The sequence below is a fragment of the Musca autumnalis genome, unplaced genomic scaffold, assembly GCF_047663935.1.
Source record: "Musca autumnalis isolate F117 unplaced genomic scaffold, ASM4766393v1 scaffold_1, whole genome shotgun sequence".
NCBI lineage: Eukaryota > Metazoa > Arthropoda > Insecta > Diptera > Muscidae > Musca > Musca autumnalis.
In genome coordinates this window covers 203,664,010-203,680,853 of record NW_027411644.1, presented here as the reverse complement: position 1 = coordinate 203,680,853, position 16,844 = coordinate 203,664,010, and the positions used below count along the sequence as shown (strand labels likewise).

Here is a 16,844-nt window from a genome sequence, read left to right as displayed (position 1 = left end):
GAATACATCAAAACGTCGTCCGATAAAGCCTATTTTCAATACAAAACATCATAGTAGTAATATAAATGTATGTACCAAATAATAAAGGTCTCTTTTTTAAATATTGTGAGCTGTGTTCTGATTTCAACAGACGGAGGAACGTAGAGACCGGCGGAAACAGACTTTATAGGGTCCCCCGATGAATATTTCGATGTGTTGCATACGGAATGCAAACGTTAATTATAACCTCCATATTAAGGTAGAGGATTTAAACACATATTATCTGTTTGCAAAAATGTTCAATATAAGTCCAGGTTTTGGTACAGCTCCCATATAACTATACCGACCAATTTCAGGTATTATGAGGAATTTATCTAAATTTTTTTACCGAACTATGTGTTATTTTATATTCGAGCTTCCTAGCGGTCACAAAATTTCTGCACCACAAATTGTCAACATAGGTTCATCTTTTTGTATAGGCCCCGTATAACGGTACCTCCCGATTTTCGGCATTTTGATGAATTTAGCTACAGTTTTTAACAATTTTTAAGCGAACTGGCTGTAATTTGCCATTTGCGGTTCGCAGTGATGGCAAAATTTCTCCACCAACATTTTTGAAAAAGGGTCCATGTTTTGGTACTGATCCGATATAACGGTATTTTGAGGACTTTAGCTAAATTTTTTGACCGAACTATCTGTAATTTGGCATATGAGGTTCCTATCCTATCACATCACTTCTCCACAACAAACGTCCAATATAGATCCATGTCTTGGTATAGCCTCCATATAACTTTATCTCCCGATTTTCGGTATTTTTAGGATTGTAGCTACTTTTTTCACCGAGCCACCTGTTATTTGACATTAGAGGTTCCTAGTGTTCGCAAAACGTCTACCCCAAAAATTGTCAACATAGGTACATGTCTTAATAGAGCCCCCACATAGCGGTACCATCCGATTTTCGGTATTTTGAGGAGTTTAGTCATATCTTTAGCCGAACAAGCTGCTCTTTTACATTAGAGGTTGCCAGTGGTTGCAAAACTTCTACACAAGAAATTGTCAACATTGGTTATTTGTTTGGTATAGCCCGCTTGTAACGTTCCCTCCCTATTTTCGGTACTTTGAGGAATTTAGGTACATTTTGTGATCGAACTAGCTATAATTTGCCATTTGAGTTTCTCAGCGGTCACAAAAATTGGCCACTGAAAACTGTAAACATAGGTCCATGATTTGGGATAGCTCCTACATGACGGTTCCTCGCGATTTTTGGTATCTTGAGGATTTTTAAACCGGATTAGCTTTTATTTGAGGTTCCTAGAGGTAACAACACTTCTCCACACAACATCTCTCTCTCTCTCTCTCTCTCTCTCTCTCTCTCTCTCTATCCATATATAGCGATACCTCCCGATTTTAGTTATTTTGAGGATTTAACTTAAATTGTTAGTCGAACTGGCTGTAATTTGACATTTGAGGTTCACAGTGGTTGCAAGACTTCTACACAAAAATTTTTCAACATAGTTTTTTTTATATAGCCCGAATGAGGATTTTAGCTACATTTTGTGATCGAACTACATGTAATTTGACATTTGAGGTTCGTAGTGGTCACACTACTTCTCCACTTAAAATTGTCAATATAGTTCCATGTTTTTGAATAGTTCCCATATAGCGGTACCTCCCGACTTTTGGTATTTTGATAATATAAGACATCTTTTTTGACCGAATTACTTATAGTTTGGCATTTTTTTTTTGGTTGAATTATTGTTGACCTTTGGACTTTATTAACTTTTGATTTTGTTTGGCTTTAGGTCAGAAAGAAAAACAATAAGATTTTGTTTTTTATTATGGTTTTATTATTCCAATATTTCGACCCTCTCCGAAGGTCATCATCAGGGAAATTGACTTTAAAAGAAACAATTAACAATTATTTTATAAATATTAAACAAAAATATTTTTAACAATAATTACATTTTGTTTTCTTAGTGACTGTCAAATATGCACATCTTGTATTATGCACGAGTATTTTACAACTAAACCAAAGCTTTTTTATGTTTCTCTATTGCATTCCTATAAGTTTGTGCACAGTGTTCCGTATCCATTTTGTAGTTTATACGATTTTCCACCGGCACATTTATGATGTGAAGCATCTCTAGCATATATCGTCGTTTATAGTTTCTTTCCTGTGCTAATATTTCAACGTCTTTAAAATTAGGCGTGTGTCCTGTGGTTGCACAGTGTGCTGCAAGGGCAGTTTTTTGTTCTGGTGGTTTGCCTTTATTCTTCTGGTCCGACTTGTGACCACTTATTCTAGTCTTCAGCTTATTTTTTGTTGTGCCAACATATACCTGAGGGCATATGTTGGACGAGTCCCCGTTGAATTTGTTTTATATACCACGTTTGATTTTTCGTCCTTTGGAACCTTCGTTTTGGTCCGGCTAAAGAAATTATTGTTTGTGTTGTGGCTTTTTAAGGCTAATTGGTATTGTTTGTTGTTGTATAGGTTTGAGTGAGAAAATCTCTCTGACAAATATGTCCATGTTTTGGTATAGTTTTTATATAAGGTTGCTGTCAAATTTCTAGTATTTTGAGGAGATTAGCTTCATTTGTTGACCGAACAATCTGTAATATCAAATTTGATGTTCCCAGTGGTCACAAAACTTCTCCACCACAACATACATAGGTTCATACTTAGATATATAAAGGCACCGCCGGATTGAAAATATTTTTAGATACATTTTTATATTCTCAGCATTTATGCTAACGAGGGTATACACACTTTCATACGGGCAAAATGTGCCTCATCGAAAAAATGGTTTCAGACCCCAAGTATGTTTGGACGGAATGTGTTCAGACAATTTGGAGTTGATCTAGCCATGTCCGTGCGTTCGTCTGTCTGTCTGCTGGATGGAGCGCACGATAACTCTCGAACGGATTAACAGATTCGGTCCAAAATTTGGCTTTCGTAATATTTTGTCCAAACATAGCTTAAGTTCGAAAGTGGGTTATATCCACTCCTTCCGGTACCTCCCCCACAAAGTTCGGAAATGTTCGGAAAATTTGTGCGCACGATAACTTTTGAAGGGAATAACCGATTTGGTTCATACTTTGTACATCGTGAAATTTATACCAGACTTAGATGAGGTTCCAATATGGACTCAATCGGTCCTCTCCTTCGAGTACCTCCCACACAGAATTTTAAAAAAGTTCAGTTTAGGACCTATTCTATTTTTCTGTAACAACTTGTGTTCACTGCCTCCATACCACGGTACAAGTTTCATCAGGGGCAAGTCCATACTTCCTGTGCAAACTTAGCTTAAGTTCGAAGATAAGCCATATCGGTCCACTCCTTCAGGTACCTCCCCCACACAAGTTCAAAATTGTTCGGAAAAATTGTGCGGATGATAACTCTTGAAGGGTCCATATTTTAAACATCCTAATATATCTACCAGATATAGATCAGCTTCGAATATGGACGATATTTGTCCACTCCATTGGGTACCTGCTACACAAAATTTCTTATAAATTCACTTTAAGACCTGCTCTCGAATCACTTTGATATTTGTTGAAGCAACTTGCATTCGCTGCCTCAATTACTACAGTTAAAGTTTTTTCAGGGGCAAGTCCATACTTCTTTAGAAAACAACCCGAACGGCGTAAATACCCCTATGGCTCCCTGTGTGGTGGCTGTAGAGCTCGAAACTAATACTGCGTTCGTCCACGCTTTGGATATCGTAATATTTCTTCGAATATTAGATGAAACTCGAATGTGGTGCTTATAGGTCCACTCCCTCCGGTACCTCCCACACAAAGTTCGAAAATATTCACTAAATGGTACGCGCGATATCTCATAAACGTAACAACCGAGTTGGTCCAAAAATTTGGATCTCTAAATATTTTTTCCTATAGGGCCCAAAAATGTTCAACATTTTAGTGTGGTTAAGGGTCTGTTCGAGGATCCTTTGTAAATTTATACCGAAGGTTTTCCTAGTGGCTCTGTTTACAGCGATATTATGTTTTTCTTAAGCAAGTATGGTACAAACGCCCTTTCTATAGATACTCCCGCAAATTTTTGAGCATTAATCCAATCCATATTTTCGTCGGTTCATACGCCAAAAATTTTGAAAACCCCCTAAATACATAAGTTTTTTTGGGAAAAAAGTGTTTCAATCCACCTAAAATTGTGAACAGGAAAGAAAACTAGTTATTTCATTTTAGTTCAGATTATTTTATGGTGACCTTATGGACAGTTCGACCTGGAGGATTTTTTTTAAATTTTTTTCTTCTCAATCCCTTCATAATGATAGTCTTCAAACTTTTCACCCATTGTGTTAATTCGCATAGATTTTGTTTACCATTCTGTTTGGCCTCGTAATTTTCGTGCTTATTTTCACTTCAGTTTCAATTTACACTCAAATCTTACAAATGCTTAACAACAAACCATGGAGAGAAAGATGGATTTAAATGCAAAACAAGAAATAGCAGCCGAGGATGAAGAAGAAGAGCAAGAAACAAAAACACAAACAAAAATCCAAAAGAACATTAACCACAAGTATACTTTAAGCAAAATGATTTAACGAATTTCTATAGGATGAATTTGTTCTTCATCTGCTTGCTTGGTTGCTTTTATTTAAGCTTATTGCTGCGAAATGGCGAAATGACGAAAGCCAAGTGGAATGTGGGACTATGGCCGTAGATATTTTATGATTCTCCAACTACTTGTGGTTCTGTTTGTGAAAGTAAAATATTCACACGCGCCTCTTTTTCGCGAAATGCCTGGTGGAGGTGGGTTGGGGGAAATATAAATCAGAGCTGTCGAGTATACATTTCCTGTACAATGCACAAAATATTAATTAGAATGCTAAGTAAGATAAGAGATTTTTCTTGGGAGAAGGAATGAATTGCGGGTGGAAATAAAAGTTAAAATGCCAATTATCTAAATACAACACTAGAGTTCCACACAGTTATTACTAATATTCTGTAACAAGTAGAAGAAAATTAGATGGCAATTTTTGCTGGAATTTTAGGACCTTAAAGGAATCTTTGGAGTACAACCCTGCACGATCAAGTTAATCCAAAAGAAGAAAAAATAAACAAGCCACAAATAAAACCATCAAAATTTCAAGATATTCATTTAACCAACTTTTGCCTAATGTCTGTGTAAAGAAACAAAATAGACAAGACGAGATAAGACCACATTTCTTTTGGCATTAAAATAAAAGCTAAACAAATGCCGTCGTATTCAATTTCAGTGAACAAGGCAAATGAAATTTCCAAAACAAGTCAAAAAGAAGAAAAACATCATCATTGATAACGAAAAGAATAAGAAAACTGGTTTAGAATACAAATGCCAAAATCCAGGTAGATGTTTGTACAAATCCTTAAAAATACAAACATACTGAATACACATTAAATTAAAATGTTTTTCTTTTTTCAAGTTGAGTACACACAAATCATCGACAATAGATTTAAATATTTAAATTATTTTAATTAAAAACACACAAGGCTATAAAATGCCTTTAAAGCTTAGTTGCCTTTGTTCTGGCCAAGTTCTAGATACGCCTGTATTTTATTATAGAAAAAAATCCCAGAGCCTAAATTACTAGTGGCATGATCGATCCGAGAAAAAAATGTTTCTTATCATTTCTATCCCATACCTTTACTGATCATCACAATACAAACAATTACCAATACTTCCTCACAATTTCAAGTATTTCCGTTTTTGAATCACACACCTTTCGTGATATTTATCTCAAATACTAATATTCCCAACGTACATACATACATATCAAAGACATTTGTCCTTTCATAAATAGTAATTTGAGGGCAAAGATAGATATTGTAAACTTTATATTTCCATAAGGCCTAAAGCATTTATCTTACACATTTGTTTGAACTTTTACAAAGACTGCAGGAAATTGAATCAGAGTTTTTCGAACCCTTTCTGGCGGCCACCAATTAAAGTTCTTATCAAAACAACAGTTACTCACATATATAGGCAATTATCCTCATACATATATGAACATACATATAAATTCCCACACTTGGCAAAACATACACCTCAATAGACACACACATCCTGTGAAAATAATCTTCTATGTATTTAATTGAAATGATGAAAATGAATAAAGCGTGAATAAAGACACAACTAGATAGCTGTCAGGCACAAAGGGATAAAAGGAAATAGGCAGTTAGACACTATAGTTTCCAGCATTATGATAATCAACACCTTTTTCGTTAACAACACCACCACCAACATCACAAATGCCATTAACCAACCGAAATGAGGAAAACTTTGAAGAAGACATAACATAATAAAAAAAAAAACTAAAGATACAACCTGAAAACACACACACTCATTAATATTCATGTATGCGTACGTTTGAAAATTGCCTATCGCTAAGATTTGAAATTGAAAAAAAATTATCAGAAAATGAGAACTTCTACTTTGATATTGGTTTTATAGATTAAGGTCAAAGATGACCATAGAGTATTTTGAATAGTATTCATAGAAAAAAGTATAAACCTTGTAGTTTTGTTTATCGCTTTGTATTTATGTTTTAATATTGTGTTCTTAGTGTGCTTAAGATCTTAATTTGGTGTTAAAATAAAACAGATGAAGCGAAAATTTAACGTCTGTATCAGAAGGTATCATTAATGTGTAGACAGCGGAATCCTATGCAAATGAATATATGGTTAGGATGGTTGTAGAGAAAATCTGAGTAGACAGAAACCCGTTTTATCACAAAATAAAACGAATTAGGCCCAGAAATGTTGGCATATTTAGCATATTGCGCATTTTTTTGCATAATTTTTCATATTTGCATAAATTAGCATATGCAAAAACATATGCAAGGATTTGTGGCCACCAAAATGGCTGAAATTTGGTATTAAGTCTCCGTTGGGGGTATAAAACTTTTCACCTGAAATTTGTCAATATACGTCCGTGCCTTCATATAGCCCGCATAGAACAGTACCTCCCCATTTTCGGTATTTTGACAGCTGTGGCCTCAATATCCCACCGAAATAACTAAAATTTTGTATTAAGTATTCGTGGGGGGTGTAAAACTTTCCACCTGAAATTTGTCGGTATACGTTTACGTTTTCACATAGCACCCATAGAACGGTACCTGCGGATTTCTGGTATTTTGAAGGTTGCGGTCTCAATATCGGTCCGAAATGGTTTAAATTTGGTATTAAGTCCTCCTTGTGGGTATGAAACTTTCCACCTGAAATGTGTCGGTATAGGTATATATAGCCCCCATAGAACGGTACCTCTCGATTTTCGGAATTTTGAAGGTTGTGACTATAGTTATACATTTCACCATTTTATTAACTTGTCTGAAGAGAATTTTAAACAGAAAAATTGTGCTCACAAACATATTTGTACCTATTATTGAAATATTTGTTGCATAAGAAAATATGTAAAATGCATAAATGTTGCATATGCACATATTATTTGTTGCATATGCAAAAATGTATGCCCAGTCTCTAAATTTGACATGAATCGGACCAAAAATAGAGGTTGCATAAAATTCCACTGTCTATTAATGTGTAACAAAATATTTTATATGGAGGGGTGAAATAGTGGCTACGCTAAAAATTTCTACCTACCTAGTTGTTCTCTCAATTATGTGGTTAAAGAGGGTATTTACACTTTGATACTATCAAAAACGTGTCGCATCGAAATAATGGTTCTGGATCCCACATATTTGAAGACTAATTCTGTTTCAGACCGTTCGTCTGTTAGGTTGGTGCGGATTTCAAAAATTTTCGGTTAAATTCAGCTTAAGAACTATTATAGGAATGTCTTGAAATAGTTACAATAGGTAGTCCAACTAAAATGACATATCTTAGAGCCAATGTTGTAGCACTTAAAATTCTCTACAAGATTGACATTAATGTTATTTTCGTAGGTTTTACCATTTTTGAGATATTGAAGTTCAAATTGGGACAATGCGATATCGTCTCCTTATAAAAAAATGTCATAAAGGGTGCACCTTTACTAACTTTAAATGAAAACCGCTTACACCTGAAAAGTTTTTGCGGATTCTGAGACAGCAATGTTCATAGATGAGAAAAATCGAAAAACAAGAAAAAATCGATGGAGGGATTTTGAAATAAATGGCGGTCAAAGTTCACATTTTTAGGTATATTTTAGGTTTCCAGGACGTGGCGTGTAAACCGCAAGTCGTATCGAAATAGAGCTAAAGAAAATGTTGTAGCTATGAAAATTTTCTAGAGGATTCCTCTTTCTGAGTTGTTCCCAGGTTGAACCATGTTTGAGATAAAGAAGCTTAGGTTATATTTTTAGGTTTTTTGTTAGGGTTTCGCGATTTTGCTTGAACACGGCAAGCCTTATCGATATGGGACCTGTAGTGGGATTCTGTAACTCATTTTTGCTGTTACCGACAAAAATCGGTAAAATTAAATCTCAAAATTATGACTAAAAACATAAAGAAAAGTTGGCATCACTGTTTGTGTCGGTAGAGGCTAGCGACTACTTTTTATTCATCGTTAACATACCGAAAAATTTCGTTAATTATCGAAATTATAAGCATTTTAATTTTACCGACAATTATCGATAACAGCAAAAATGAGTTACAGAATCCCACTACTGAGAAAATCTTATAGCTGTAAAAATTCTCTACAAGACTGGCTTGTATAGTTTTTTTCCAGATTGTACCATTTTTAGATATTTAAATTTATGTTGGGAAATTACAGTTATGACATTATTTTAGTGTATTGTCCCAATTTGAACTTCTATATCTCAAAAATGGTAAAACCTACGAAAATTACAATAAGGTCAATCTTGTAGAGAATTTTCACTGCTACAACATTTGCTCTAATCCCATTTCGATAAGAATTGCTGTTTCCGAGCAAAATTGTGAGAAGTCAATAAAGCCCTAAAAATTTGAACTATGACCGCGATTTATTTGAAAATCCCTCCGGTGATTTTTTCCGTTTTTTGTTTTTTTTTCATCTATGAACATTGTAGTGTCAGAATCGGCAAAAACTTTCCAGGTGTAAGCACCTTTCATTTAAAATTAGTTAAGGCGCACCGTGTATTCCATCAGTCTGCGTAAATTAAGATCTTCATGTGGCCTTTTTTGACATATGAACTTGTCGACAGAAATGTATAAACTTTTGTGTATTTTCCGAATAAATGGAGGCAATTTGCTAAAAAAAAGATTGATGTGGATTAAAGCGCAAAATTGCTGAACTTTTTGCATAGTCGAGTTTGAAAGTGGATCTAAATTTAGGAGTCATTCTTTTCGTCCGTCCCAACTAGCCATTTTCAATGTAGATTTTGTTCATCCATGATAATTTTAAAACAATTCTCGCGCAGCCTTTGAATTGCACTTAAAGAACTATTTGGACTTCTTTAATGGTTTCAGTTATTGTTTTAACTGATCGATCAAAAATGTCAATGTCGTCGGCATAAGCAAAGAACATGTGTTGGTGTATATTGTGCCATTTACTTTGACGTTGGCGTCTCGTATGACTTTTCCTGCTGTTTCCTTGTCTGAAACCACTTTTGGTTCTAAACTGTTCTGATAATGTCCTTCCTATTTTAACTGAAGACGAGTATCAGTTAATGTTGTCTTATAAAGCCGAATGAGTTTTGTGGGGATACCAAATTCAGACATGCCTTGCAATTCCTTTGAAAGTAAGGGGCCGTTCTATAATCGACAAAAATATGGTAAGTGTCGATCTGCATCTCTTGTTTTCCCTAGGATTTGTCTCAGGGTATATATCTGGTTAATGGTGGATTTTCCAGGGATAAAGGCGCAATTGTTGACCATAGGCTTCAGAAGTTCGCACAATATTCCTGACACTCTCTTATAAGCAATAGAGAGCAGACTTATGTCTTGTAAATCCATCTAACACAATGTGATCAATTTTTGCCGCTCCAAAGTCTATTTGTCTCATTCCATTGTCAGGCGTTTCACAGTGGAGACTGAATTTCCCGACTGTTGGGTCAAAGATATTTTCTTTTCCTATATTGACATTAAAATTACCACTGTGGTCAGCCTTGGATTCATAATGTTCGCGGTTCACCCCCTGAACAGTAAATCAAGAATTTCGGCGGTGACAAATCCCCTCAATGTAATGATGGCTTGCCATGGCGATACAAAATTAGGTCCCATATCTTTGAGCCAATATGAATAGACGTGCACTCATTGATATGAGAGAAGTCTCCCGTGTCCCATTGAGAACATATGTAAATATCATGGATAGGACAATGGTCATATGTTTCTTCTAAGCGTTCTTAAAATATATTTTGGTCTGCTCGTCCTTGTCTTCAGTGGAAGCAGAGCGCAAATAAAACTGATGTTGAAAAATTTAGTTTTTATCCAAATTGTAGCAAGTCTTTCATTTACCGTGGTGAAGTTGGAGACCAGATGTTTTAACCTATGTCTAACTACAAGTCTGCTGCCAAACTTATCTTTTGTGTCATGGCAGCTAAAATACAGTGTATCACTTTAAGGTGTTGTTGTGATTTACTTGACAAGTATGTATGCCAGTGCTTAAATTACACCTTATTAAAAAAGAGTCGGAATATTTCAGGTGCAGACTCGCAGACGACTGCGACTGATCGTCAACTTTAGAGGAGTTTTCTCTTTGTTTTTTCAGAGTGCGCTACTTTTTGGAGAGATGGGATTTTAGTCCCACACATGTGTTTAAAGATCTTATGAGTGAACGCTAGGCACTTGTTAGCACACTACCTTTAACGGGTGTTAAGGCAGCTCCCCAGGTCACAACACCGGGGGTCAGTCTTCACTTGAGGTGAAAGAGGGATCAAGATAAATCGTAGACTTTGATATGTTAAAGGGGGTATCATTCATCCCCAACGTCACCCTGTACAGAATATTAAAGCTCTATTTAAATAGTTATTTTTATATGCCCAAATTTTACGATGCGCTTTTCTAAATATTAGGTGACTATAAAAATATTACAAATACTCGTATATGTGAATTGGACCTAATTCTCTCTTCACAACATGAAAATGAAAACATAATTTAAAGGAGTTTAAGTTAGGCCAATTTTCCAACCTGTTCATACCACCGGAAAAGGTAAGGTATTTCAAAGACACATTTTACATTCTAAGAAAAATGTTACATTTCATTGGAATATTTACGTTGTTGATTAGGAAAATCTATTCAAATGTAAAATGGTTACAATTTTTATTGTTTCTTCGATCTCACCCCCCTTTTCAGACGATGAAGTCGTTATAACTGCACGATAGAAAATAGTACACACGTATCTGATTTTATCACCCTCAAAAATATTAATCAGTGAAGCAATTGTGTGTTTCTATTAAAATGGTTTTTGTTCTTAAAATATGTAGTAAATATATGTGTGTGTGTGTTTCCTGGAAAATGTATAGAGCTGATCCTTAGGATGTATTTTATTCAATTTATTTTTGTTACACGACACCAATTTTAGAAAGAGGGTTAAAGAGAAACGGGATTTAATCTATTCAATGAAACATCACGATACAAATATTTATGAAATCGAATTTTAATGGCGTGTTTCTTTAATACGATACGAATTCAGATTTGTTTGAATTATTACCAAGCTGATGTTATGGTAGAAAAGATGCGTTTGATTAAAACAAAAATGAAACTTTTTTTATTAGAAACAGTCATGGATTTTTATGTGAAATGAGATTTTTTTTGTTAAAAATAAAAATAAAAGCGGTATAAACAACAATAGATTCATTTTTTACTTATATAAATATAAAGTAATATTTTCTACTATGTTATATAAGTAAACATCGACTTTGCAAATGAAAAAAATTTTAAAGTAAAATATACAAAAAGGTAAATATGGAAGTCTGTGATTGCTGATTTGCCTTATATTTTACTACAATTAAAGGATAATCGTTATTATTATTTTTTTTTAATTTTCTAGTGGAATAATTAATATATCATGTTTTGCAATCGTGGTATAACAGAAGTGTATTTGTATTTCACACACAATAATGTCCTTCCCGCAAAGCCTAATAATAATGAATGTAAATAATTAAGCCGCTACTTTTTCCATCTCGTTTTTTTCGTCCCCTCCCAAATGTTGATGACAATTAAAAGATACAGCAGTATTTTTCCTTGATATTTAACAAATTTGATGGTATTTCTGTTGGTGTTCTTCTTCTTGTGTTCATGTTAATATCATAAGCCAGTGAAAAGACATTACTAACGACAACTTAATTCCCTGTTGAAACTAAAAATCTGTGTGTTACTGTAAAACATGCACACACATTCACATTGAGAATCATCTTAGCATTTACTGTCTGAAAGTATAATTTAGCGCATTTCCGTCTCATGACACTCGAATGCCATACAAAGTCTTAAGATAACAATCTACGTAATAGGCAGTAAGTATAAGCAAAGATGGATATACATCATCACTGTCATTCAGAAATACAGACATACACAGACGTACACAATGAAGACAACAAGAAACAGAAGCAAAAATTCTTATGAATATTTCATAACAAATTTGACACATTAAGCCAGCTGCTTGCTGTTTGTTGTTCTTATGTGGTTGAATACTTTTGTGAAATATAAATGTTATAACATTTAGAAATACATATCTTTTTAAAGAATTAAGGAGAAAAAAAATTAAAATATCACTGTTCAGATGATTTGTTATGGGGAAATGGAAAAATGTCAATGTCACTTGTTGTGGGGAATTTTTCACTAAATTTTTAATGAAATGTAGAAAGTATTTTCAAGGAATATCCCTGAGGGAACAAAGGTAGTGCAGCTGGATTAAATTTTTTGTTCAATGATATGGAATCTCTTTTGTAAGACAACTACACATCTGTTAAAAAATTTTGTTCATACGATGTACTTTGAAAATGTGGCTAAACTTTTACAGACGAGCTTAACCACAGTCGAAACATTTGTGTTATATTGTCGGAGACCTAATTTACAACTTGTACAATTTGTAAAAGACAAGAATTTCACCCCCGTATCATGGCGGTTTCAGATAAAAATCTTCTCCAATGGTTAGAATATGTGGGAGGTAAAAAAATCGTAATTACGAATAATGCAATTTTAATATTTATAGATCTGATACAATTTGATACTCGTATTCGCAACGTCAAAAACCTCAAGCGAAGCGACACGAAGCCGCTCCACTGCCGATATGTCTGATGAGTCTCTAACAAAGGTTGCGTTGGTTCGAATCTTCGGCTATCCTCGGTCATCGGTCATTAAGCTCGACTCCAACGAGAAATTAATTGAAAAAAACGTTAAGTTTGGACAGTCGAACTTTTTGTATCCTTCACCATAGAAAAAAAGCTGAAATCTCGGAAAATATAATCCCATAATCGGCATGTACCGTTAATTATATGGGGGCAATAGCGGAAAGTGGACTTGTGTTCATAATATTTCTTGAAGAAACTTTATGTCTACTGGGGACTTTGAGGGTCATATTATATTTAATTCAGTCATAAATGCAGCTAAAATACCTAAAAAACCTGAAATAGGTAGGTTCCGCTTTATGTGGGCCAAGCGTGGCGTGGATCTAAGTTCACTGCTTTTTAAAACACCTGTCATATACAGGTCATATCGGGACTATACTAAAAGGTAAACCCCATGCTAACAATTTCTATGGGTGGATTTTTCTAATCTCTGGAAACTTTAAATCCAAATTATAGCTAATTCAGACATTACATTTTTATAACAGTTGCATCAGTTCAGTTTTAGCGTCCTACCTCAATTCGTTTGGATAATAGAGTGAATTCAACCGACTGACGGACGGACATGGCTACATCAATTTATTTTATGAGGAAGCAACTGATATTTTCGATGCCTTAAAATGGAAAAACGAACTAGATTAGCTATGCCGTGGTTATAATAGATAACCCAATTTAGATAATCGAGGTTGAGGTAAATTGTTGAATAGACCACATATGATCAATTCAAATCCGTTTCAGATAAATGCCATTTATTCGCTGCTCGAGAAGATTTTTAGAATTTATACCGACGGTAGATCTTGTGGTCCTGATTAAAATTATGAAAATTTTTTTCGAGCAAGTCAACCCTTCCGGAGGTAATAACTCATACTCTCCAAAAGATAGCATACGAATCAATATTCCAATATCGGACATATTCTGCGGTGCATCTCTCAAAAATTACAAAATGTTCGCTTCAGTGCAGTTAAAGTAAGAGAATAGTTTTGAAATGTTTACCGGTTTATGACGATAAAATATTATATTATAAAATATTTTTGGTGGGAAGATCCATGCCTTTTTACGTAATATCTCGAAAGCTCTAAGATGCCATATACAGATATACCCTCAGCATTTATGCTAACTAAATATGGGGTTTTGACCCCAAGTATGTTTGGACGAAATACGTTTTAGGAAATTTGAAGTTGATTTAGCACTGTCAGTCCGTCTGTCTGGCTGGAGCGCACGATAACTCTCGAATGGATCAACCGAGTCGGTCCACAAGTTGACTTTCGGTACCTCTCCCACAAAAGTACGAAAATGTTTGGAAAATTTGTGCGCACGATAACTTTTGAAGGGAGTAACCGATTTGATCCATACTTTGCACATCGTGAAATTTCTACCAGACTTAGATGAGGTTCCAATATGGACTCAATCTGTTTACTCCTTCGGGTACCTCCCACACAAAATTTCGGAAAATTTTAGTTTAGGATCTGCTCTCGAATCGCTTTGATTTTTGTTGTATCAACGCTTTAAGTTCCGTTAAGGGCAAGTCCATACTTTCTGAAAAAAGCCTGAAAACTACAAAAACCCCTATGACACCGAGTGTAGTGGTTGGAGCGCAAGACAACTCTCGAACGGATCAGCCAATTTGGTCTAAAATTTGGCGTTCATAATATTTTGTCCAAACTTGGTTTAAGTTCAAAGATAGACCATATCGGTCCACTCCTTCAGGTACCTCCCCCACAAAATTTTGAAAATGTTCGCAAAAATGGGGCGCACGGTAATTCTTGAAAGAATTAACCGATTTGGTACATACTTTACACATCTTAATATATCTACCAGATATAGATCAGGTTCGAATATGTACTATATTTGTCCACTCCTTCAGGTATCTACTACACAAAATTTTGGATAAGTTCATTTTAAGACCTGCTATCGAATCACTTTAATTTTGTTGAAGCAACTTGCAGTCGCTGCCGGTGAAAGTTGTTTCAGGGGCAAGTCCCTAATTCTTGAGAAAACACCACGAAAGGTGTAAAAAACCCCTTATGGCAGTTTAAGGTCTGTACAAAGATCCTTTTGAAAATGTATACCGATGCTGTTCGTTGTGGTGCTGTTTACAGCGATATTATATTTTCCGGGAACAAGTCTATGTGTCTTGGCATACTGGCCCAAAAGTTATACGACGACCCACTGAAATGACTAATGAGCGCGATATCAATCGAACAAAATGACTCCAAAAATAAGATCCACTCCCGCTACGGACTATTCCTTTAAGTTCCTCCTCCTCAACACTTTAGAATTTAATCCTAATCCAAGTTCAAATGTCTAGAAAGGGATAAAAAATTCTGAAAAGACTCTAAATATATTTTTTTAGATGAAAGTTTCTATTCAAATAGGGTGGGGTATATCTCTGTCGGCAAAGCCGACTGATACTTTTTTACTTGTTTTCATAAAATATTTTTTTTTAATTTTAACAAATTTTAAATTTGTTGAAAACATATTTTTGAAAAAATGATTTTTTTTATATTTTTTGTACTATTATGGTTTGTTTATTGCTTTTTGAAATGCTTTCATGAATTGGAACATATAAAAAAACTCAAAAACAGAAGCTCAGAATTTAAACATTGACCTTGAATTCCTATGCAAGTAATAATTATTCCACAAACATCGCAGAAAAGACAGGCGGACTGTGCGGCGATCATCTAAACCGGTTGTTTGGTACTATAACAAGCTAAAGGAATGTTTCCTAAAATTAGTTCCAAGATAAGCTATGGCGTGTGGGAATTTTTAAAAAGCCTGTAGCCATTTTAAGTCGGACTATAACATAAATCACTCGCATTTACTTTGTTAGTAGTCTACGTTAAAATGTTATAATTTTATTTGGTGTAGTCTATGTTGATTAGGTTTTTCTGTGGTAAAATTAGACTCCCTATTTATGATGTTTTTAAAACTAAAGATCTGTTACTGTCATGTTTGGATTCACCACTATTGGTATTGTTTTTGTACAGTCACATGCTGAGGATATGTTTCTGTCGGCAAAGTCTACTGATACTTGTTTAGTTGTTTATACTTCTTTTATATTTGTAAATTTTTTCAAGATTTCGAAATCATTGTAAACGGATTCAAAAGAGTTCATTATCTACGATATCCTTTACACGAAATTGAACGATACAATTCTCTGTCTACCATTTTAAATAGACTCGTCTTTTTTGGGCATTCCCGTATATCTTTATCAAATCTAATATCAAATTACTTACAAATGAAAGTGCACAAATACTTACGATATTTCTCCAAATGGTGTAAATGCTTCACGCAGCTGTTGAGTTTCGATTTCTGAACTTAGATCTCCCACAAAAATATGAAATTGTTCTGAAAAAGAAGAAAATATACATCACATTATTAAAGGTCAACAGAACAAATATATAAAAATGCTTATAAATGAGCTTAGCTTGAAATACAATAATAATCATCAGACATATATACTCGTATAAACATGTACGTATAAATAAACACACATATATATTTATATACATATGTATACGAGTACATATTGCATATTTGTATAGATTTTTATTTCTCATTAGTAAAACTTTAATAATATTTCTTGATTTTGCTTTGTCTTTGGCAAATTATTATTCAACTATGAACTACAATTCGCATGAGATATGAAAGCCATAGAACA

General features: G+C 34.4%; 1 protein-coding gene across 5 annotated transcripts in view; it reads right to left on the bottom strand.

Moving 5' to 3' along the window:
- trv (trivet) overlaps positions 1–16,844 on the bottom strand; it is a 341,295-nt gene that overhangs the window by 109,382 nt on the left and 215,069 nt on the right. For all 5 annotated transcript variants that reach the window (XM_073959929.1, XM_073959930.1, XM_073959931.1 and 2 more), the window contains one exon: positions 16,444–16,531. In XM_073959929.1, coding sequence (XP_073816030.1) covers positions 16,444–16,531 — 88 coding nt within the window. The remainder of the gene's footprint in view (positions 1–16,443; positions 16,532–16,844) is intronic.